The following is a 22,795-nucleotide window of genomic DNA, read 5'->3' as shown; positions in this document are numbered from 1 at the left end:
TGCGCTCGGCAGCTCGCTGCTGCACCTAGTACGGTCCCACAGAGGTCGATCGAGCGCCTTGTGTGGGTTCCTGTTGGTGTGAAGTAAACGCAGCTGCGTGCAGGCCCAGGACCTCTGATGTGGGAGGTGGCTTCCTTACCCAGTGTCCTTCAAGGCTTGCTAGGACATCCTCTCCTGACTTAATCTTCCCAGAGATCTGGTTAAGGCCCGAGCTGCCTCCGAAGAAAGGCTGCAGAGAATAGACAGGCCTGGTCAGACAGGGTTAGGGCTTGGGGCCCAGGGAGCTAGAGCCTGTGGGGTGTGGGGGGCAGGGTGGGCCACCAAGGCTGGAGAGCTCCGGAAGGGCGCCTTTACGCAGCCTCCCTCCTCCCCACCCAGGCCGCCATCCAGGGGACTGGGGCTTATCAGGGACAAGTGGGGAGACCTGGGGGCTCCTTGAAGCTCCGTCACTCGTGTGCTGTGTGACCTTGGGTGGAGGCTCCCCTTACCTGGGCTCAATATCCCCCACTATCTAATGGGGACAGTCAGAGCTGCCAGCCTCTTCTCCCGGAATTGTTTGTGGGACCGAAGGGGAAAGGGCTCCGGGAGACAGCAGGGAGGGCAGGTGATGCTTCGGCAGGCCGCCCCCGGCCACGAGGGCACTGACCTCCCGGGCTGGGGGAAGGGGGAAGGGTCAAGGGAGCTTAGTGGTCACTGGGGCCCACGGCCCTCATCTTACACAGGAGCAAACTGAGGCCTGACTCGGGCTCACAAAGCCATGAAGGTCCAGAGCTCTGCCTCCTGCTCAGGCAGCCCCTCATCACCATGAGCCAGTCCTGCCCTGCGGAACTAGCTTCCTTGCTAGGGCTGGGGCTCCATTTCCTCCTATTCTCTAAGGCCCCTCCCACCTCTGACACTCCATCTTCTCTGTTCTAAGGCCCTCCCCCCATACTCCATCTTCTCTGTTCTAAGGCCCTCCCCCCATACTCCATGTTCTCTGTTCTAAGGCCCCTCCCACCTCTGACACTCTATGTTCTCTGTTCTAAGGCCCCTCCCACCTCTGACACTCCATGTTCTCTGTTCTAAGGCCCTCCCCCCATACTCCATGTTCTCTGTTCTAAGGCCCTCCCCCCATACTCCATGTTCTCTGTTCTAAGGCCCTTCCCAGCTCTGACACTCCATTTTTTTTTGTTTTAAGGCCCTTCCCAGCTTTGACATTGTCAGATATAATGAGAAAGGTCAATTTAAGATAATCAGCATTTATTCAGCACCTCTTCAGCTGGGTTCTGGGGATACAAATATCAAACAGGCTGGCTCTGCCCTGAGACAGCCCCTGTGCAAGACACTCAGTGGTTTCCCCACAGTCTCATAAATGGCCCAAGGATCCCAGTCTATAAGTTGGGTGGGGCCTTCTAGACCATTTCCTAAGAGTTCCACGCCCTTGTTTTATGGAGGAGAAGGGACTGGCCCAGAGTAACCTGGAGAGTCTTACAGTACACTGTAAGGACCCCAATCCAGTGGGTCCCCTTCCCCCATGGCTGCAGGGCTGCCTTTTCCCAGAAGGAGGTTGTGGCCTTAGGGACTCCCAGCCTCCTCCGGGCCGTGGAGGCCATGTGAGGCCAGTCCTTACCTTGAGCTTAAACTCCAATTCTGCTTGGTAATTATTCTTCTCACACTCTATAGTCACTTTCCCACCCAGCTCCATTGTCATGGTGCCGTACAGAATTCCTGAACAGAAAGCACAGGTCAAGCTGGACTTCACCGAGAGCTCCCTCCCCTGTCTAGCCATGAGCTAAGGGAGGCTTTCCCGACGCCCTCTGGAGGTGGTGAATGGCCTTCTCTCCCCACCCCCCCTGCATGTGTAGAAGTCGCACCCATTGGGTTTGTAGGCAAAGAATGACTCTTCTGCTCTTGCCATTTACATGAATTTTTTGTCCCTAATTAAATGCTTTTGCTATTAGATTGGAGACTGGCATGGTCTAGTAAATAGAGAGTGTTCTCTGGGACGTGAGCCTAGGCCATGATATGTCTGACTGCCTCAGTGGCCTTGTGCCTGGGAAAGGCAGCCCTGGCCTCCAGCTCCCACTCCTCAGAGGCTGCCGGAGTGTTTACACACATTTGGTGGGGGCTTGTCTGCGATAGTGGTAATTAGGTAGAAGAGAAGCCCTGTGAGGGCAGGGGCTGTAACCATTTTTTTTCTTGGCATACCGGGCACACAGCAGGTGCTTAATAAATGCTTATTGATTAAGACTATTTGTGGTGGATTGGGTCAAGATGAAGCTAAGTGTTTGAATATTGCCCGAATCCGCTGAAAACGTGCTGATTTTTTTCCCTCGGTGGCTTACTCTAGGAGCCTTAGCTCCTACCCCTGAAGTGCTTTTCAACTGTGTTTTCTGGCCCCAGAAGCTGGGATCTGGCCGAGTTCTCTGCAGACTGTCCCCGGATCAAGGACCTTGATTCAGCTGCAAGGGCCCCCACCTCTTTCCGTTCCCTATGACTTTGTGCGTTCTCTGCACGGGACAGAAGTTAGGGAAATGACAAAGACAAGACGCCCTGAGATGAAAGATGAGAAAGCAGTGCTCCAGGGAAGCCCCAGACCCTTCCTTGAGCACAGCCTCGCGCAACGCCCTCAGCACGTTCATTCTGAGCTGACAGTGCCCCCTTGTGGCCTGTTAGGGCATTGGATTTAAAGATGGGGATGGATGCAAAGAAAAAGAAGGCATCTGTCGTGATGGGGGAGCAGGGGGCTCAAGGCCCAGGGGCCCCAGGTCCCCCCCAGGCTCCCAGGCTTTAGGCAGCTGGCTTCTGACCTGGCCCCTCACAGTCATCATCACCGCGTGTCTCAGGGCGTCTCTTCTGTCCCATGGAGCTCCATGAGGCTCCCAACTCCTGCCTCCATATACCAAGTGTGTGATTTTAGCATGATTACTGCTTACTGAGAGTCCAGCTGGAAGTCCTGCTCCAGCCAGAGCTAGTCAGCCAGTCTCTGTGCCTTTGCTTATGCGGGGACCTCTGCTGTGAATGCCCTCCCACCACTTTCTCCTGTCCAAATTCTGCCCTGGAAGATCCAGCAGAAGTCTGTGTCCCCTGCTGGAAGATTCTGAGCAATCCAGATAAGGCAAATCTTTCTTTTCTTCGAGCACAGGGTCAGGATGACGGATTCTTGGGGTCAGAAGGGATCTCAGAAGTTATTTGATTCACAGGGATGAGCACGTGGTTTGCTCAGTGAACACTTGTTGGCCATGTATTCAGAATGCCCTCCTCCCAACTCTGGGCACTGGATGGAGGCTTCCCCTGGGATGCATTCTGGAAAGGGGTGAACTCGCTTACCTTTGCAATGTGCATAGGGCATTGTAATGATGTAATCTTCCCCTCTACTTAGAAATGTCAGGGTGGCTTTGCCATCAAGTAAGGCTGAGAGGGAATTTCCTGTAGCCACAAAGAAAGATGACAGTCAATGAGACAGAAAGAGGCAGCTGGCAAGACAGCCGGCCACCAGACTGGCGGACAGACCCCTTCCAGGGTCGGCCTCCTCCCACGCCTTCCAGAATGGCTCTAAATCAGCTCTTTTTCTAAAGACACAAGTGAGGTGTGACAGGTGCACATAATAGTGGGACATGTTGGCTCCTGGCTTATTTTCAGTATGAAGACTGGATGGCTGGGCTGTGAGAACATAACACAGGAGAAGAAATCTTTAATCTTCCCTCCTCTCACCCCATCCCTGCCCAAGGCACAAAATAATGTCCCCATTTCTGAGTCCTCTGCAAACCCTCCTTACCCTCCCTTATCCCCTGGGAGGGGATCTGGTTAAGTCTGTCTGTCTACACAGGCTGCAAAAGCCCCACTAGACTCCATTCAGCTTTCAAAGCTATCTGTTTCACAGGCCACTGCACTCACTGGCCTGTCAAGAACACAAATGTCCATGTGGGATGCTACTCAGCCGCGGGTGGGATGAGAGGGCTGTTCAGGTCTCTTCCAGCCAGGAGGTTCCTTATATTTATGGATCTGGGTTCCTGGCTCTTTGCATGTAAGCAAGTATACGTAGGTATGCATGCGTGTGTGTATGTAAGTGTCCTGGGGCGTGGAGGAGCCTTCCCTGATCACGCTAGGCCCCAGTGAACCTTCCCTTCTCAGGGTCTGCGGGATTCACCCCACACTGATTTTCTTGCAGTCACAAGGGTTTTAAGTGGAAAGGGAAGCAGGTGACACAAACTGCCAGTAAAGACCCACGGAACTCGATAGCATTAAGAGAAGCTACCAGCAGGAGAAGAAACAGTACTGTGCATGTGCCAGAACTTCACAGGCAACCACGATCCAAGGAAGAAGCTGCTAACAAGACCCTCAGGTTCAGATGGCTCCACCAAAGGCAGCCAAAGGCTGGCCACAAGCCAGGTGAATGGGGAGCCTGTGGCTCAGAGGCTGGGGACATGGCCGTGGGGGAGCAGCCCCAGCAGTGAGTCATGAGCTGTTACCAGAATCAGCTGAAGGAACTGGGGATGAGCAACCTGGCAGAGATGTGGGAGACAGTCTCAGATATTTGTGGGAGAGGGATGAGCTTTCTTCTGCTTGGCCCTGGAGGACGGAGCCAGGCACTACAGGTGGAGGTCGATTGAGGAGGCACATTTAGGTCTGATGTACTATTCCAAAGTGGAACGAGGGTGGTGGGTCTCTCAGGGGGCAGAAATCTCCCTGCCCCGGGGTCTTAGAGCAGGTGATAGAGCTGCACTCAGATGTAGGGTAGAGGGAATCCTAGTTCAGGTAGGGATTGGACGCCATGGCCTCTGAGGTGTCCCTGGCCATCGCTGCCTCCGAAGCTGCTCTGTGTTTGTCCACAGAAAAGTCCCTTTCCCTCTCTACGCCTTGGTTCTGTGGCATGAGGGGGCTGGGTGAGATGATGGCTTAAATTCCTTTCTGTCTATGGATCTGGTCTTATTTTATTGCTTCAGGTGAAAGTCAGCAGAAGTAATGGAAAGTGTCCTTGCTGATTCTCAAAGGGTTTTCAAAATAAACTGTCATCAGCAAATATGGACCATTTTGTCTCCTTTTTTTTTTTTGGCAAGTGTAATAGAAAGTATCTTAAAGAAAATAGGAAAGGGGAGGAAGAGTACCCACAACCAGTACGTCTTGGGACCTGGGGCTCAGATCCTTGCCCCCTGAGTGCTGGCCAGAGGATACCACGGCCAGCTCCCCACGGAGGGGAGGGAAGAAAATACCAGTAACCCTCAAGATGTTTTACAAATACAAGTTAATTTGCTGTTTAATGTTATTTAACTTGCCATGTTATTTAATTTTGAATCCTTTTTTGTCCCGTTCCCTCCACATGGTGGTTAGGGCTGGAGGACGACTTGGGCTCAGGTCTGAGCTCTGCCATCACTGGCCCGGTGGTCACAGGCCATTCCCTTCCCACATCTGAACTCCTGCTTTCCCACTGTACAATGGGGGCATTGGATTAGATGATCTTCCAGCTGTGAGTTGTGTGAGATTCCATGGACCGGACCATGGTCACTGAGGGCTCCCTGAGGGCTGGGCCTAGGCTGACCACCATATCTCTTTCTATCCCCTCAGGACCCAAAGCTGTAAAGAATGAATGCAAAAAGAAAGGGGGGACTAGGGGGGAAGGGTAGAGAGAAGGGAGCCCAGAACTGGCCTCAGGAGGGCCTCGCTGACACACTGGGCCACAGGCCCCGAGCAGTAGACAGCAGCCACCTCCCTGTTCAGTCACAGGCATTTATTCAATGGCCTGTGCTCTGCGCCGGCAGGGGGGATGGACCAGACCTGCACCCCGAGATGCGGCCCGCAGCTTGCTTTGTTTCAAGTGACAATACGTGCTCATTATAAGGGAGGGATTCCGTGGGGAGAGGGGGAAGGCAGCCTGGTGGAGAGTGAGAGATGGGGGTGGGGGGATACAGAGAAGAGACAGGGAGAGGCAGAAGGGAGAATTTGCCACCAGGTTCACTGAACCCGCCACTGTACGTGGCAGACAGCCCCCATGTCTGGGGCAGTGAGTCCTCTGCCCTTTCTCTATCGGGTCCTGAGACTTTAGCGGCTGTTGAAATCACAACACGGAGGAAAACTAGAGAAAAGCCCTGCCCTCAGTGAGCTGGCAGCTGCTGGGGAGAACTGACGTGCGCACAGAAAAGTGAGTGCAAAGCCGCTATTATTATCCAAGTCTGCCCCGTGGTGTAAATCGCACGGGGGACTTCCAGCAAGGAAGCTCTTCCTCAGCACAGACTGGCAACTTCTCTAACACGGCAGGCTCCTTTAGGGCAGGGTCTGTCCTGCCTCTCTTTGTCTTCCCAGTACTTCGCCCAGGCCTGGCAGCAGGGGTGCCCGAGCTATGTGGACTGATGGATTGACAGTTGCTCGGGTAAAGCTTGCTCCCCTGCCCACCCCGCCGCCATCCCTGGCCTTACCATAGAATTTGGACTTAGCTCGGACGCTCCCAGTGATGCAGAAGCCATCCTTCCTATTGCTTACATGGAAAGCAGACACAGGGGGATGATGGGAGACCTGTAAGGCAGAACAGCAATTTGGACGACAGTCCTTTGGGTCTTGGGCTCAGGGCCGCTCCTGTCTCCTGGGAGCTCAGGGGCCGAGACTGCCTGGAGCTCTGCCCTTCCAGGGTCCTCCCCCGACAGGGCCAAGCTCCGAGTCTCTGCCTCCGTTCCTGCTGCCCGTGCCTGCCCTCTGTGAGGCTGGGAAGAAATTCTCTCCCTCCCAGGTCCTAGGCCTCATCACCCCTCCCCATTAGACTGTAAGCTGAAGGACAGAGATGGGGTTCTTTTTGTTCTTTGTATCCTTGGTCCCAGTGTCTTCCACATGGTAGGCGTTTCATTAATGTGAGCAAATTCGAATTCCTTTAGGTTAACTATTCTCCCTTTCAGGCCTTCTCTCTCTCTCTCTCTCTCTCTCTCTCTCTCTCTCTCTCTCTCTCTCTCTCTCTCTCTCTCCTCTTTTTTGGGGGGCAGTTGGGGTTAAGTGACTTGCCCAGGGTCACACAGCTAAGTGTCAAGGGTTTGGTCTGAGGCTGGATTTGAACTCAGGTCCTCCTGACTTCAGGGCCGGTGCTCTATCCACTGTGCCACACCTAGCTGCCCCCCAGGCCTTCTTTTACAAATATAAATGTCCCTGGGAGGACCTACCAGAAGCACCCCAAGGGCTGAGTGTCCCCACAAGCTTTTACTCCCAGATGGGAGGGGCCAGGGCAGTCTTGGGGGGGGCAGTAAGGCAGCTCCCTCCTGCCGTGGTCTGGGCCTGGGGGACCCTCTACCATTACTGACACCTTCCTCAATAGTGGGGAGCTACCAAGCCCCCATAACATTACCTCAGGATGCCTTTCCCTCAGCCTGACCCTAGACGGTTGTCTCGGCCACAGGGCCAGACTGGCAGGGGTTGTGAGGAGAGGGGGAGGAAAACATGGTCACAGCCAAGGACATCCGTCCTGTCTTCAAAACAAACAGTGAGAACTCCAAGGGCTATATCCCATACGTCAAGCCTGGTGAGCAGTGAGCTTGGGGGACACTGTCCCTAGGCTGAGGTTCTCTGCTCCCACTTAGCATCCAGAAATAGAGAGCGTTAGAGGAGCTGGCTCTCGGTACCCATTCAGGGTCTCAGGCTGGAATGGAATTAGAGGCCAATCTCCTTCAGAAAATAAATCTCATTTTCAGGCGGTTTGTGGCCTGCACTCTGCTAGCTAGAGAGAGATTTGGCAGGGATGTGATTGTTTTGTGCCAGGCAGACTCCATGAAGGGAGAAGGGAAGGCACTGCTTGGGGTCCACAGCTAGGGTGGGGAGGGAAGAAGTTCTTATTTCCAAGCCACTCTTCCTTTAGCTGGGCTTTGGTAGTATCTTGCAGGCCAGGCCTGAAGCTTGCTTCCGGGTCAAGGCGCTTCAAGAACCAAGGTTTCAGGGGGGAAAGTGGGGCAGGGACTTGCCTGTTCAGCAATGTAGAAGGTATGGCTGTTGGTGTGCGGGTGGTACCAGCAGCAGCGGAAGGTCTCTCCAAGGATAGGATTGTAAGGCTTCTTGATTCCCTGGAAGAGGAAGAGGAAGTTTGGTTTCCCAGGCTGCAGCTGGAGATAGAGCCCTCCCCCACAGCAGGCTTGAACCCAGGGTGCTCTGAGTCATCTTGGATGGCTGCCCACTGCCAGCTTCGTGTATTTGCTGGGAAGCCTTCCTAACTGCTAATTGATCCACCCATTTCTTCTGGATGAAGGCAAAGGAAGCTAGGATCACAGGGTTTAAAGCCAGAAGGGTTGGTGCTGTGACCCTCAAATTTTCTTCCTTCTCTGGAGGGGAACAAGGTAAATGACCCACAAGACTTATCATCATATGGGGCTATAGTATGTCAACTGTTGTCACCATACTGATTTTTGCACCAGCTGGCTAAGGGGTGGCAGGCCTCAAGGTCCAGTTCAGAGTGTCTCATAGTGGGGTCCCATAGAGTACAGGATGCTCTCCTCTCTGATCCCCAAGGCCCTCTGAGGGGCTTAAGGCTCTCTACTAATGGGTCACCTTATCAGGAAAATGAGGAAAGTGTAAGTCACCTCCCAGCCTGATACACTCCAAGGGAGACAGCTTTACTCTGGCTCGTGGGAGGTGCCACCATGGTGGATCCTCTTGGGATACTAGCGGTCTAGTTTTGGGGTGGGGGTGGGTTGTAGTAATGGGGAGCAAGGCTTTAGGTGTACCGAGGTCTTGGTTGTAATCAGATTGCCCTGATCACTGACTCTAATGGTCCTGTGGCTCTTTATTCTTACCTTTGGTTTCTTGTAGAAGCCAGAGAGATACCATCTAACAACTTGCTTCATACGACTTAAGGGATCTTCTTCCAGGACAGCTCTGGTAAAAGAGGCAGAGGAAAGAAGAAATTCACTTAAAGATTACAGGGGTGCCATGTGTTGTTCCATTTCCCATCCATCTCATGCAGCTGGAACTGTGGGAGCATGGGAGAGGGATGTGGCCACTCCGCACAATCCATTGGCACAGTCACTGCTCAAGATGGGGCAGGGGACCTCCACCAGGCAGATGGGCTAAGGCAAGGATGGCAAACTCAAGTAGAATGTTAGGGGGCCCATACAGAAGGACCTTTGCCAGCAGGTGGACTCAGAAAACCCCATGTCACCACTATCTATAGTGTCAGCATTATCTATGCTCTGTGGGTTTTTCTTTCTTTTGTCAAATATTGCCCAATCACACTTTAATCTCATTTGAGCAGCACTCAGAGAGTGGAGGGATTATTTCTGCAGACTGTGTGTCTAACACCTTTGCTATCGTGGCTAGAATACTTGACTTGGATTGAGGACATCCCGGATTCAAATCCCACCTCAGATACTTGCTGGCTGGGTGACCCTGGGCATGTCACACCAACTCATCACCAACTTTTCTCCCCCCTAAAGTGAGGGCATTGGAAATGATGGCCTCTCAGGCCCCTTCGGTACCTAATCTTTGGTCCTCTGTTCTGTTAATGTGGCAATATGGATTTTCCTATGATCCTTCCAAAGGGCTGGCTGGTCCAGGTCTGGTCCTTGAAAGGACCATTCTGCTTGGTGTAGAGGGTAGAAGCAGGAGTAATTGAGTGAGTAGGCAAGGTCAGAGAGGAAGAGTTAGGCTGGATGTCAGGAGGAAGTTTCCAACCATGAGAGCTATCTATCATGGAATGTTGATTGATGGGTCAACTGAAGGAAGGGGGGCTATTTAGCTGGAGAAGAGAAAATTCAGGATTGGGACACGAGAGTGGTGTTCAGCGATAAGAAGGGCTCTCCTGGGGAAGAGCCATTAGACTACTTCTGCCCGGCTCGGAGCAATGAGGGGAAGCTGCCAAAAAGACAAATGTGTGCTCTCTAGAAAGAAGCAAGGAGAGCGATTTCCAAGTGGAATGGGCTGCCTTCACCCTCTTTGAAAACCTTCGATGGCTAGATGGCCACTAGTGAGAGCTGAGGGTGAGGGGATTCGTGTTCAGATAGGTTGAGTTTAGGAGCCTTTGAGGTACTTTCCAGCTCTAAGGTCAATGGTCCAGCACAGATCCCTGGGGTCCTCCATTGGAGGCCTCCTCCTACACATGGACTACATGTGCCTGACCTGTGGTAGAACGTTCCGAGCTCGTATCGGTCTGATCAGCCCCAGTTGGACACACTGTAACTTGACTCTAGCATAGTGATGTCACTTTTGTCCTCTTCAGAATAAAGGACAACAACCCAGCCTTCTACAAGGACATCAAACAGCCAATTCCTGGCCTTGGGTGCTGCCACTAAGCAAGGTCCTAATCTACTTAATTGTACTCTCATTTAGCTCACATCTCTCCATCTTTCCCACAAGTACTGCAGGAGAGACTGTAATAAACCCTTCACTAAAATCTTGGTAAACCATGTCTACACTCTTCCCTTGATCTACCAGCCCAGTAACTCTGTCAACCAATCCAATCCCATGGCACACCCTGTTTTTGAGGAAGCCATGGTCATCTCTTTGTGATCAACATTTACTTTTCTAGATATCCCCTTTAAGGACGCTCTGTAATTTTGTTAGCAATCAACGTAGTTCTCTCTAGCCTATATTTTGCAGACTGTCATCTTTTCCTTTCTTTTAAACCAGGGACAATTGGAAAGCTGACTCTGGGTCCATGTGAGGATAGCCTTTGTCAGAACTGTCCAACAATGGGCTTGGGATGCTAATGAGCTGCTTGTTGTTGAAGTGTGCAAGCAGAGGCTGGAGGATAGCAAAGCCCCACAGGGGCTCACATCCCACAATCTCAGAGCTGGAAGAGACCCGGGAGCTCCCTGAGTCCAACTACAGCCTGAGCCAAGAGTCCCTCTGCTACAGAGAAAGGGCTTAGGCCCCAGTGGATGGGCTAGGGCACAGCCAAGGGTTCTTTCACTGCTGGGATTCTGCTTTCTTCAAAGCCCCATGGGACTTAGTAAAGAGGAGAGGTATAAGTCCTAGTCAATCCATTGGCTTTGCTTTGGGCAGGTCATTAAATCAGAGTCCCCAAGGCCTCTGAAACCTGGCACTGTACCTTTCTAACTTCACATTCTGTGCTTCCTCTCCAGCCACTCCACACACGGGACAGCCAAGCTGTTCATGGCTTTCTCTGCCCTCCTCCTCCCACCCCCCCCTTCTCCTGTCTCCACGGCTGCCCTTCTCTGTTGAATGCCTCATCATCATTTAAAGCTCAAATCTAAGGTCTGCTCAACTGAAAGGACCTTGGACGCTGAGCTAGAAGGAAGCTCGGAAGTAATCTGGCCTAACTCTTTTGTTTTCCAAGTGAGCAAACAGGCCCAGAGAGGCCAAGGAACGGGCTTGAGGTTGCACAGGAAGGAAGGGCCCCTGACTGTAAGTTTAGCATGATTTCCATTGCAGCAGGATGGCACCTTCTTGTCTGTTCTGTCCAGTCCAACCCAACAAATATTCATTGAGCCTTCCAGCAAGCAAGGCACTAGGCTGGAACAAGGACAAAGTGGAGTGGGTCTTACCCTCAGAAAGATTTACTCTGATGGGGAAGATACACTAACACAGATAATTAAAGACAAGGAAGGACCTTCCTCCTCAGAGCACATACAGTTGTTTGTACCCTCCTAATGAATGCATCCTGCAATACTGGGTCATGGTGCTCTATACTGGTGCCTTATCTTCCCCTTCCACTCTGAGTTCCATGACCTTTGATCTCCCCTAGTACCAAGCACAGGCTAGCTAGGTGGTGCTACAGTGGATAGATTGATGGGCTAGAGTCAGGAAGACTCATCTTCCTGAGTTCAAATCCAGCCTCAGACACTCCCTAGCTGTGTGACCCTGGACAAGTCACTTCACCCCATGTGCCTCAATTTCCCCATCTGTAAGATGAGCTGGAGAAGGAAATGGCAAACCACTCCAGTATCTTTGCCGAGAAAGCCCCAAATGGGGTCATGGAGAGTCAGACAGAACACCATCACCACTATCACCACCCCCACCATCCCCACCACCACCACAGGGTTCTGCATACCATAGGTGATTAACAAATGTTTGTTGACTAATTAGATTGATATGAACCTTCAAAGCTAATTTCTCTCACCTTTTCCTATGGCTATAAAGTCCTCTGGCTCTTAAAGCCCTTCCTACCTTCAAAGCTCACCTCAACCTTAATCCCCTGCCCATACTCTGCACTCTGGTGACATGGTCTTCTGCGCTGCTCTTCCCATGTGACACTCCATCTCTCTTCTCTGGGAGTGTTCACTGGCTGGTCCCCAAGCCTGCAGCTTTCTCCCTCCTCATCTCCACCTCCTGGCTTCCCAGGCTTCCTTCAAGTCCCAGCCGAAATCCCGCCTTCTTGGAGAAGCCTTTCCAGATCCTCTTAATGCTGGGGCCCTCCCTCTGGGATTGCTTCCACGTGTTTGTAAGTATTTGTTTGCATACAGCCTCCCCACTAAAATGTGAGCTTCTTGAGGACAGGTGCTGTCTTCTGCCTTTCTTGGTATCTCCAGCCCTTAGCATAGTGCTCAGAATACAGTAGGTGCTTCATAAAGGCTTGTTGACCTGACTAAAAACAGAACTTTCTATTCCCACATTTGCTATGCGCTGGCCAGGTACTAGGGGATTGGAGCAGGGGATGCACGTTCCATGACTAGCTGCAGACCTCTCCTCATCTTGAAAGCTGTGGAAAGTGGTGGGAGGTTCCCACGCCCCCTTACTTGGCTACATGTCCCCTTTCTGATTGCTCCTGCTTGAGATCTTTGTTGTCCTTGGATGTTTGCATGCTCATCCAGGGCCGCATCCTTTATTCCGCTAATGCTCTCAACTGTGGATCCGTGAACACCACCAGCCCGACTCCATCTAGAATGTCTGGTCATCTCAATGCTCTGAGTGCCCGGTGGCTCCAGAGGCAGCCACACCTTCAAACAGGCCATAGAAGGGAGAACAGGAGCCCTCCCACAGACTGGCCAGGAAACCTTCCTCAGGCAGTGGCCTCCTCATGGCCTGTGCTTCCTACATCATCTCTTGCCCTTCTCTCCACGTAGCGTGCAGATGTTACTCCCGTCTGATACATTATACAATGGCTTCTTCACCTCGTCGGTGCCTCAGGACCTCTATTCAGTGGCTGGATGAGAACCATTTCCCATTCCCCTGTTTGCCTTCACCCTGCCTCAGTAGGTTCTGATCGTTGGATGCCAAAAACAATCCCCTTTCTTCATGCCTCCAATACAGTACATTTTACTCCAGCTCTTGGTTTAAGACTGAGCCTTAGCCGCCAATGCAGGTTAGCACACCACACTCCAGAGCATGTGTGCCCCACAAAGCCACACTCCAGAGTCTACGAGCTCTAGAACCTGACATGCAAGAGCTTCCGAGCTTGAAAAGCTAGAGCAGCAAACTACCAAACCCACCAGATGACCCCTTGGCCAAGAAAAGGCTGGAGAGAGGGGGCAACACTCCTCTCCACTTCACAATTCCATCCTAAGCTTGTGACTGCCAGGAGTTAGAGCTCTGAGTGACCCCAGAGATCACTTAGCCCTAATTTTATTATTCTCCAGACTGGGGAAGGCACTTGCCCAAGGTCGCAAAGAGTAAATGGCAGAACTGAGATTTAAACCTAGGTTCTCCTGTGATTCTAGGGCTTTTTCTTGGGACCGAAGGCTTCCAGCCTCTCTGAAGATGGTGTGAGCTCCAAACATGTTGGAAAGGAGCTTTCCTTTTCCTCAGGCAAGGATGCCTGGGGCCAGAAGCACACAGATGTCAAAGCCTCCTGGGACTGGAACCCTTCTAGGCTCCATTCGGTCTCAAAACACAGATGACAGATCATATCCCTCCCCTGCTCAAAAATCTTCCATGTCTTCTGTGCTGCCTCTGGGATAAAACCCAACAGGCTCCCCCTGGGATCTTCTCTCCAGCCAACTGGGCTCCTACCTACCTTTTACCCCTTGTTTTAGATTGCTCTGAGCCCAGTCCAACAAACATTAATGCCCTTCTTGAGCTCTTTGTCCAATACACTAGCTTACTTGTGGTTGCCCAGAGGCGACACGCCTTCTTCTATCTTTGTGCCTTCACAAGGCTCTTCATACCCTACACCTGCCCGGCACATATTCCCTCCACGCCTCAGCCAGCGGGACCCCTCCTTTCCTTCAAAGCTTAGCTCAGCTATCACTTAGGATGTGGATACCATGTGCCTGAGGCCAAGGACTATTTCATGTTGTTGCTGCATTCTCGTTGTCCAGCATGGCATCTGGCCGTGGACGGGGTGTAATAAATGTCTGTGCAGTACTACGCGCTCAGGCACTTACTGAGACAGCAGATCTGCATGGTAGTAGTAGTCAGATAGTTTGTTGAGGAAGGATCGTGGCTCCAGGATGAATGTGGGAAGCACCACTCGGGACAAGTCCATCCCTGGCCGAAGCTGTTTCAGCAGGATCCAGATGAGGCTCTTATTTTCATCAGAGACCGTCTCGGTCTGTGAAGATTCTCCTGTCTGAGGAAACAAGAAAAAAGCTCAGCCAAAGAGCTGGGACTTGGAAGACGATGCTCTATTAATGGTGGATTTGGCCAAAGAGGGCACTGGAGATGCCGTCCTCATTTTTGCAGGTGAGCCCTCAGGGAAGGGCTGGGACAAGTGATTAGGGAGAGATGAGCTCCCAGCTTCACTCCATGTCTCTGTCCATGGTGGAGGCTGCAGGCTGGTGCAGAGCATAAAGGCCTGGACCTTGGGTCAGGAAGACCTGAGTTTGTATCCTGCCTCAGACATCTGCTAGCTGTGCGACCTTGGGCAAGTCTCATCACCTCTGTGTACCTCTGTTTCCCCACCTGTAAAATGTAGATGATAATAGCACCTACCTCCCAGGGTTGTGGTGAAGATCAAAGGAGCTAACACATGTGAAGTGCTTTGCAACCGTGCAAGGGTTCTACAGACACCAGCTGTTATTATTGGTGCTAGGTGGGAGAGGCCAGGATGACTTTATCTAATATGCTTGCAGGATCAAAAGCTTACTGCCTGCACCAAAGGGCTATTAATCTCTCCAGAGTTTGAGAATGTGAGTAGAAAGCCCTTGCTGTAACAAGAGGGCAGCTGACATTGTAAAGTCCAGGGAGAAGCCCAGTGTCTGTCACATAGTAAGACCTTAATAGTAGGCACTCAGTAGGCTTGTTGCATTGACTTGAACCAGTCTAGACAGACACTATAGACCCTCCCCCTCCAAGAGCTCTATCACACCACACACATGAACATATATAGACACATACATAAGAACACACACGTGTGTGTGTGTGTGTGTGTGTGAGTGTGTGCATGTGTGTGTATCTGTAGGCCTTGGACCTGGGTTAGGAATTAATTAATTAATTAATAATTTCATTATAAAAACCAGAGGGCCAGAGTGAGTGAGACTGTAAGCTCTTAGAAGGCAGAGGAGGCAGTGTGCTGCAATGTTTAGAGCATGGGGGTTGTAGGCTGGCTCTGTCACTCTACTCTACTGGTGGCCCTGGATGTAACCTTCCTCTGGCAAGGAGGGATAACACTGCCCCTTCCCTGATTGGCTCATGGGGAAAGCCCACCCCCAAATCAGACCATAAAGGAAGGGCAGAATCTAAGAGATGAGAATAATAATAATGACGATGACAATGATAATGCCAGCTAACACTTACGTAGTGCCTTAAGGTTGGTGAAATGCTTTACATTCATGATTTCATTTCATCAGAGGCCACTAATCAAACAACCAACCAAGATGTATTGTGCTATTGTGGCAAGGTAAAAAAAGCAGAGTCCCTGCCCCCACCCTTTCCCCAGGAGCTTCTTCTTTTGGGGTCAGCCGTGCGCATCTGTAAGTACGCACCATGGAAACAAGGACGCTGCGCGGGGGTCAGGAAGGATCTCACCTAGAAGACAGTGCTTGTCTTAAAGGAAGCCAGGGATTACCGTGGAGGGAGGTGAGGATGGAGGGCATTCCAGGCATGGAGCTGGAAGAGCAGGAGGAAGGCCAGTTTGGCCGGACTGCGTAGTTGGGAAAGAGGAGGAATTAGGTTGTAAGAGGGCTGGAAAGGCAGGCTGGGGGCTCGGAATGCACAGGACAGAGGGCCGGACCTGTCAGAGGCAAGGACGTCTTGGGCAGAGCTTCCTGGTCCTGGCAGGGGTGTGGGAGCAGGGTTTGCTCATCTCCACAATGGGGACAGCCCCCCCCCCCCACCGCGACACCTCCCTCGAAGGGACGCACACTCTAAATTAGCGCTGTCTCCCGGTTCCTACCTCCCCGAATTCTTCGTAGATCTGCTCGATGTACGTTGTCCCTTTTTTCTCCTGACCGAGCTCCCCGGGGGTTTCCGACTGGTCGCTCTCGCTGTCGTTGGTTTTCCGGCTGTTTTCTCGGGTGTCGTTCTCCGACTCCTCGATGGTGTCTTTCTCTGACCTGTCTGAGAAAGCGTCGTTCTCCAGCTGATGGTTTTCCAGGGAGGCCTCGTTCAGCCTGAAACATATGTGGGGCCCCAGGTCAGAGGCCTCCTTGGACAGTTCCTTCCGTCGCCTGAGGGCCAGGCGATGCCCCAAACAAAAGCGCAGCAGCAGTAGTGGGGTGATGGGATGACCTCACCTGCACCCCCAGAGCAGAGCCAGGGGCACAACGCTCTGGTCAGAAAGTCTTTTCCCTCCGGACTTGGGGAGAACAAAGCAGAGGAGGTGATCAGGCTTAACCCTTTAAACAGCCGTTGCAGACCCAACCTGAGCATGGGGGCCGAGTTCAGCCTTTGGAGGGATGGAGGAAGGAGAAACACACCAGAAAGAGAGAGAATTCCACCCCCAAACTCCGCCCAGCCATTCTGGTGGAGCAGCAGAGAGTGCGCTGTGTTCAGATCCTGCCTCAGATACCAGCTGGGGGACCCAGGCCTCGGTGAACAAAGTCAGCCTCAGTTTGTCCCCGTGTAAAATGAGGTCAGACTCCATGGCTTCTCATAGCCTTTGCAGGCCTCTCTCTATGGTGCCGCGATCTTCTGTGCTCCACTGAGGTTCAGAGGGGGGAAGCGATTTGGTCGGGGTCACACAGCTAGCAAGGGTCAGACCCAGGGAGCTCTGGATTGCTTCTCTGAGATGATCTCTACTACCAGACTGGGCTCTCTGAGGCCCACGACTGAGTTTCTCACATCCTTCAAAGCAGGATTCTCAGTGGATGGTGTCTCATGTGCAGGGAGTTGGAGAGTATAGTGATCAGCACAGGAGGGGAAGGCTGGGTATTCTTGGGCAAGACAAGTGGCTGCTGCTAAATCACAGTCACGTTTGACACAAACCCACTCTGGACACAGGAACCCACAATACAGACTCACAAGGATGATGTAAGCCCCCTAGCCCCCTGTGCATTTACACTAGAGGATTTGATTCTCACACACCATTCAGAGGGGCAGTGCTTGTGCAAAGTGAGGCACAAAGGCACTCAGAGAAGGGAGGGAGAGGATTGTGTGGTCAATGGCCTCTCCCCCCCTCCACACATGGGTCTCAAGTCCAGCCCAGCCTTGGTCCTCCCTTGCCCTGCCTGGCTCATGGCTTACTGAAAGAGATCCTGGTCTGAGATGGTCCCACCATGCAGCAGCCCATCCAGAGGCATCTGGGAGGAGTCCAGCTGGCAGGTCAGCTCTCCGTCCTTCCCCTGTTTGGAGGCACTGAGCTGGAAGAGGCTGGAGCAGCGCAGAGCCAACTCCAGGGCGTCCAGCCAGCAGCGGCCTGTGCGGGGAGAAACAACAAGGATGCTTCATGTTTCTACCCTGCTGGAAGGCTAATACAATGTTTTCCTAAATCTTTGTGTCAAATATCCCGAGGAGGGTCTCATATCCAAGATATACAGGCAATTAACTGAATATTTAAGATGGGGAGCACATCTAGGGTTAGGGTTAGGGTTATGCTCCCCAGTGGTCAAAAATATGAACAAGCAGGCCTCAAAAAATTTAAACGATTAGCAACTATATGGAAAACTCATCATGAGAACAATCCAAAGGGAAACAACCTAGTGCATTGGCAAAGATGACCCCAAATGGGAAGAGTCGATGCTGGAGGGAGTCAGTGTGGAAAGACAGGGCTGCTGATTCATTGTTGGCGGAGCTGTGATGGGTCTAACCACTGAAGAAAACAATTTGGAATTATGTGGAGAAAATGATTAAGATCATTCTCTTAAAAAAATTAAAGTGATCTCACTGACCCGGGGATGCCACTGCTAGGTACATACCCCAAAGAGGTCAATGTCAAAGACAAAGGGTCTGCAGACACCAAAATATTGACAGCCACCCTTTTTGTGGTTTGAAGGACCCCTGGGAGCTGAGTTGGTGCTCAATGACCGGGAAATGGTTGAAGAAGTCACAGTGCATGAGTGGAATGACATTTATTAAGCACCAACTATGTGCCTAGCTCTGGGGACACAAAAGGAGGCAATCTCTGCTCTCAAGGAGCTTGCATGACTGTGCTGTAGGAAACAATGAATGTGACTACAGAGAAGCCTGGGAAGACTTCTATGGACTGATGCAGAGAGAAGGGAGCAGCACTGGAAAAACAATGTCTGAAACAATTGCAACAATGTAACCAAACAGAACAGCTCCACAGGGAGCAGCAGCTGTGAAATTCCTTGTGGATGAGGGGGACCAGAAACCCTGCAGACAAGGTTAGCCTTTCCGATGGGAGGGGAAGGAGAAGGGATGCATTAGGAAATGTAGGCGATGCAAGAACAGAAGATAGCCTTAAGATTTTATTTAAGAAAAAAGTGTAAGCTCTTTGAGGCCAGGGAACATCTTAATTTATATCTGTATGCCTAGCTCTCAGCATAGTGTCTGGACACAGGAAGTGGCTGATGGATGTTTTTTCAATCATGAACTAAACAAAAATAAAGTATTTTCCTCACAGGAAGGAAAGGAACAAGCACATACATACATACATACATACATACATACATACATACATATACACACATACACACATATACACACATACACACATATGGATATGTATATATACACACATGGGTGTATGTATGTATATATAATATGTATAATCCCCCCCAATTGCACATTACGACAATTTTTAATTTTTTTTTTATTTGAAGTTTTGAGTACCAGATTCTATCCCTCCCTTCCCCTTCCCTAAGACGTAAACACTCAGATATAGGTTATACATGTGCAATCATGTAAACATTTCCATATTAGTCATTTGAAACAAGCATTTCTTAAGCACCTACTGTGTGCCAGGTACTGTCCTAAGCACTTTATAAATGTTATTTCTTTTGATCCTCACAACAGCCCTGAGAAGCAGGTGTGGTGTTATCCTCATTTTACAGCTGAGGAAACTGAGGCAGACAGTGGTTAAATGACTTGCCCAGGGTCATGCAGTTAACAGGGGTAATCAGTCCTTTGTCCAATGGCCAGCTCCAAGATCGTATCATTTGTTTCTTCCCTTCTCTCAGCTTCAGTTTTCTCCTTCATCCAACGATGGGTCCATTGGATTAGGGGCTTTCTAAAGTTCCTTCTAATTCTCATAAAGGGGGATCCTGGAATGCCAGACTCAGAAGCAGCCAGGGCATTCTCTCTGTGGGTTCTCCTGTTTATAGTGTGCCCCTCAATGCCCTCTGCCTTCCCCCGCCACACACAATGTCCCTGCTGGACGTACTTTCCTGGGAACCCAAAGCAGGGTCTTGTTTTTGTGGAGAGTGAGTTTGGTGGTTGGCTGCTGGACTAAGGGAGGCTCGGAAGGACAAGGCTGTTGATGTTGCTGCATCACTCCAAGAGCTTGGGGGAATTTTCTGTGATGGTTTTCTCTACCATGGAGCCAGAAAAGGCACCAATCTCAATTCAACTCAGGCCAGCTTTCCAAAAGGGAAAAGAACTAGCTTTTCAATCCATCAATCAACATTTATTAAGCACCTACTGTGTGCCAGGCACCGTGCTGGGGATGCAAAAAGAGGCAAAAGACAGGCCCTGCCCTCAAGGAGCTCACCGTCAAACTGGGGAGACAACAGGAAAACAAATATATACAAAGTAAGCTATAGAGAAGAAAAATAGGAAATGATTATTGGGAAGGTGCTGGAATTAAGAGGGGTTGGGAAGAACCTCCTGTAGCAGGTGAGATTTTAGGAGACTTATGGGAGCCAGGGAGGTCACTAGGGGAACAGAGGAGGGAGAGCCTTCCTGGCACGGGATGAAATCGGTCTCCTCGGTCCTGGGACGGCTTGATGGGAGGGTCATTGATCTCTTCACCTTAACACCTGCACTTTTCCCTTATGGTCGCGCTCTTTCGCAGACGGCCATAGGAGGGCGCTGCAGGGCAAGGATTGAAAGTGAGGCCCTCCAGTGCAAAGCTATTTGCTTTGGGGCTTGGGCCAAACCCAGGCAGAACGATGGAGGTTGGGGGCTTGGGCCCCAAACCACAGGGTCTTACAAATGGGAGGGGGGCACCCGAGAGGGGCCTTGGAGGCCATCTTATCCCACTCTGTCATATTACAGGGGAGGAAACTGAGGGGCAAAGAAAAGGCCCCGAGACTACCCTGTGAATAGATGCGGAGTCAGCATAAGAAGCCTGGTCTGGGGAGATGCCCTCAGCTCTCTTCTCCAGGTCACACTGCTTTCCTCAGAGAGCGGCTGACTCAGAGCTCGGGGAGCAGGGGCCAGGCTGAGAAAGAAGTCCCTGTAGAGGGCAGAGCCATAGGGCGTCTGCCCCAAGGAGAGCTCAGGGTATTTGGGCACGTCTGTGACCGGCAAGGGTGCTGCCTTGGAGGATAACCACCCGGGTCATGGCTCCTGGGAGATCCAGGTCCTGGGGGGGGGCATGCTGACATGCCTCATGTTCTTACCTCCTACCTAGAAAATGACCTGGGGTTCTGGGTCTCCAGTCTCCAGTCTTTGTAGAGAGAAGCTGTTTAGTAGATGTTTGTTGACTGACTGACTGACTGAAAGGTCCAGTTGGCAGCCCAGGGAACGCAGACCCTCTCTCTGCTGTGCTCAACATGCACAAGGCTGATGGAATGCAAGCCTTGGGAGGGCAGAGAGTGCCTTTTGTATTGGCATGGCACAGGGCCTGGGACTGAGAAGGCATTTAATTAATGCTTGTTGACTGACTGATTGACTTTGTGTTCTGGAGAGAGAGTGAGTGAGAGATCTCTGAATCAATCACCTCTGCTCCTTGCCACCCTTGCGGCCCTCCTCTAGGCCTCAGTTTCCCTTTCTGCAAAATGATAAGGTTGAATTGGATCATGTCCAGGGTCTTGTCCATCTACAGAGTTGAAGGAGCTGGGAGTGTTCAGTCTGGTTTACAGAAGGCGCTTAACAAATGCTCATGGTTGCGGGGAAGCAGAGTGAGGCTTGAGTCAGGGAGAGCACTGTCACCAAGCATGATGGGCTGCTGGGTGGTCCACGGGCCGAGTGTCCCAGAGGGGAAGCCTGAGGGTGTTCCAGCTGAGGCTGGAGGGGCTCTCCCTGGCTGGCGCACAGAGGGATTCTTGCTCTGGTACAAGCTGGCACCCTTCTGACTCCGCAGACCCTTTATGGCTGACAGCATTTGGTCCCAGACCAGGAGGGAAGCTGGGTGTGGGTGGGGTAGAATGCTTACCGTCAGACTCAGAGGGCGCTCTGAAGATCAGGTAGCTGCTGGGGAGGGGCTGGGTGATGGAGCCCACATTCTCCCCTTTCGGACCCTGGGGGAGCAGACACACAAGCAGACGGTGAAGGAGCTGAGGGGCCTAGGGTGACACCCCCCCCATCCTCTGAGGATCAGATGGAGCCCTCAGCCTTGTGGGAGGGAGAGGGCATAGAGGTGTCCATGCCTCCCAAGCCTCTTGCCCGCAGGGAAATATCAGTGAGGCAGGCTGCTGGGGGTGTCTGGTACCCACGTCCTCAGGAAAAGCCTCGGCAGTCACCCCTGGGCAGCTGGGGGTGCATTCCATTCCCACAGGCCTTCAAAGCCATTCTCTCCTTGGAGTCTTAGGAAGACCCTGGAGGGCTGGCTGGGGTCATTCCTTCCATTGTACAGATGAAGAAACTGAGGTCCACAGAAAGAAGGGGACCTGACCATCCAGTGACCTGGTCTCTTGGCTAATTCTAGGGCTATCCCACTCCTCCCAGTGCCCTCTTCCCTCCCCTTCTGTATATTATTTTGCTCTCTGTCCTCTGGCCAGACCTTAAGAGCCGATTCGCTGCCCCAGGGCAGGGGGCTGGACCAGGTGAGCCCTTCAGGTCCTTCGGCTAGTTGTATGGGGTGGAGTGACTTTGCAAATGCCCAGGGATCCGGCCTGGATTCAAAGACCCTGGCCACCTCTTTCCCTTCTGGCCTGCCCTGCCAGAGGCAGCTCAGCTTGGCCTCTCTGAGCTAGGCAATGGGGTTAAGTGACTTGCCCAGGGTCACACAGCTAGTAAGCGTCAAGTGTCTGAGGCTGCATTTGAACTCAGGTCCTTCTGACTCCAAGGCAGGAGCTGTATCCACTGGGCCACCTCGCTGCCCCCTCCCCCACTGCATCACCTCACTGCCCCCTGCTTGGCCTCTTTGGAAGCTACCTTCAGGGCTTTGCCCCTCTCCAGGTCTCCCTCAGGACCTTACCTTCACGGCCCAGATGGACTGGTCCAGGGGGTGAAACAGCTTAAAGCAGAAGCCATCCTTCTTGGAGGGCCTCTCGATAAGCTCGCAGGAGTGCAGCAGGATGGTGCCCACCCACTGGCCCACCTTGGGTGTCTTGTAGACCAGCAGCACGCCTGGCTTCAGGATGCACCAGAGTTTGGTCCAGCTCTTGAGGGTGCCCCGGATCTGAGCCACGGGAAGAAGGAAGAGGGTTGGAGCCACAGCGCCTGTCATCATCCCCATTTCACAGCTGAGGAGGCTGAGGCTCAGAGCTGGGCCCTCCCTCCGCCTTCTCTC

At 52.0% G+C, this 22,795-nt stretch overlaps 1 protein-coding gene across 9 annotated transcripts in view; it reads right to left on the bottom strand.

The window, feature by feature from the left end:
* Nucleotides 1–22,795, bottom strand: part of OSBPL5 (oxysterol binding protein like 5) — a 153,243-nt gene that overhangs the window by 12,649 nt on the left and 117,799 nt on the right. For all 9 annotated transcript variants that reach the window (XM_078148186.1, XM_078148188.1, XM_020970782.2 and 6 more), the window contains exons 6-16: nucleotides 22,481–22,684; nucleotides 21,497–21,581; nucleotides 17,464–17,635; nucleotides 16,175–16,391; nucleotides 14,226–14,410; nucleotides 8,739–8,820; nucleotides 7,914–8,012; nucleotides 6,393–6,489; nucleotides 3,310–3,408; nucleotides 1,610–1,707; nucleotides 140–229 (exon numbers count right to left, since the gene is read on the bottom strand). In XM_078148186.1, coding sequence (XP_078004312.1) covers nucleotides 140–229; nucleotides 1,610–1,707; nucleotides 3,310–3,408; nucleotides 6,393–6,489; nucleotides 7,914–8,012; nucleotides 8,739–8,820; nucleotides 14,226–14,410; nucleotides 16,175–16,391; nucleotides 17,464–17,635; nucleotides 21,497–21,581; nucleotides 22,481–22,684 — 1,428 coding nt within the window. The remainder of the gene's footprint in view (nucleotides 1–139; nucleotides 230–1,609; nucleotides 1,708–3,309; nucleotides 3,409–6,392; nucleotides 6,490–7,913; nucleotides 8,013–8,738; nucleotides 8,821–14,225; nucleotides 14,411–16,174; nucleotides 16,392–17,463; nucleotides 17,636–21,496; nucleotides 21,582–22,480; nucleotides 22,685–22,795) is intronic.

Source organism: Phascolarctos cinereus, unplaced genomic scaffold, assembly GCF_003287225.1.
Source record: "Phascolarctos cinereus isolate Bilbo 61053 unplaced genomic scaffold, phaCin_HiC Scaffold_9;HRSCAF=440, whole genome shotgun sequence".
In the NCBI taxonomy this organism is placed as follows: Eukaryota; Metazoa; Chordata; class Mammalia; order Diprotodontia; family Phascolarctidae; genus Phascolarctos; species Phascolarctos cinereus.
This window is presented reverse-complemented; position numbering and strand designations above follow the sequence as displayed.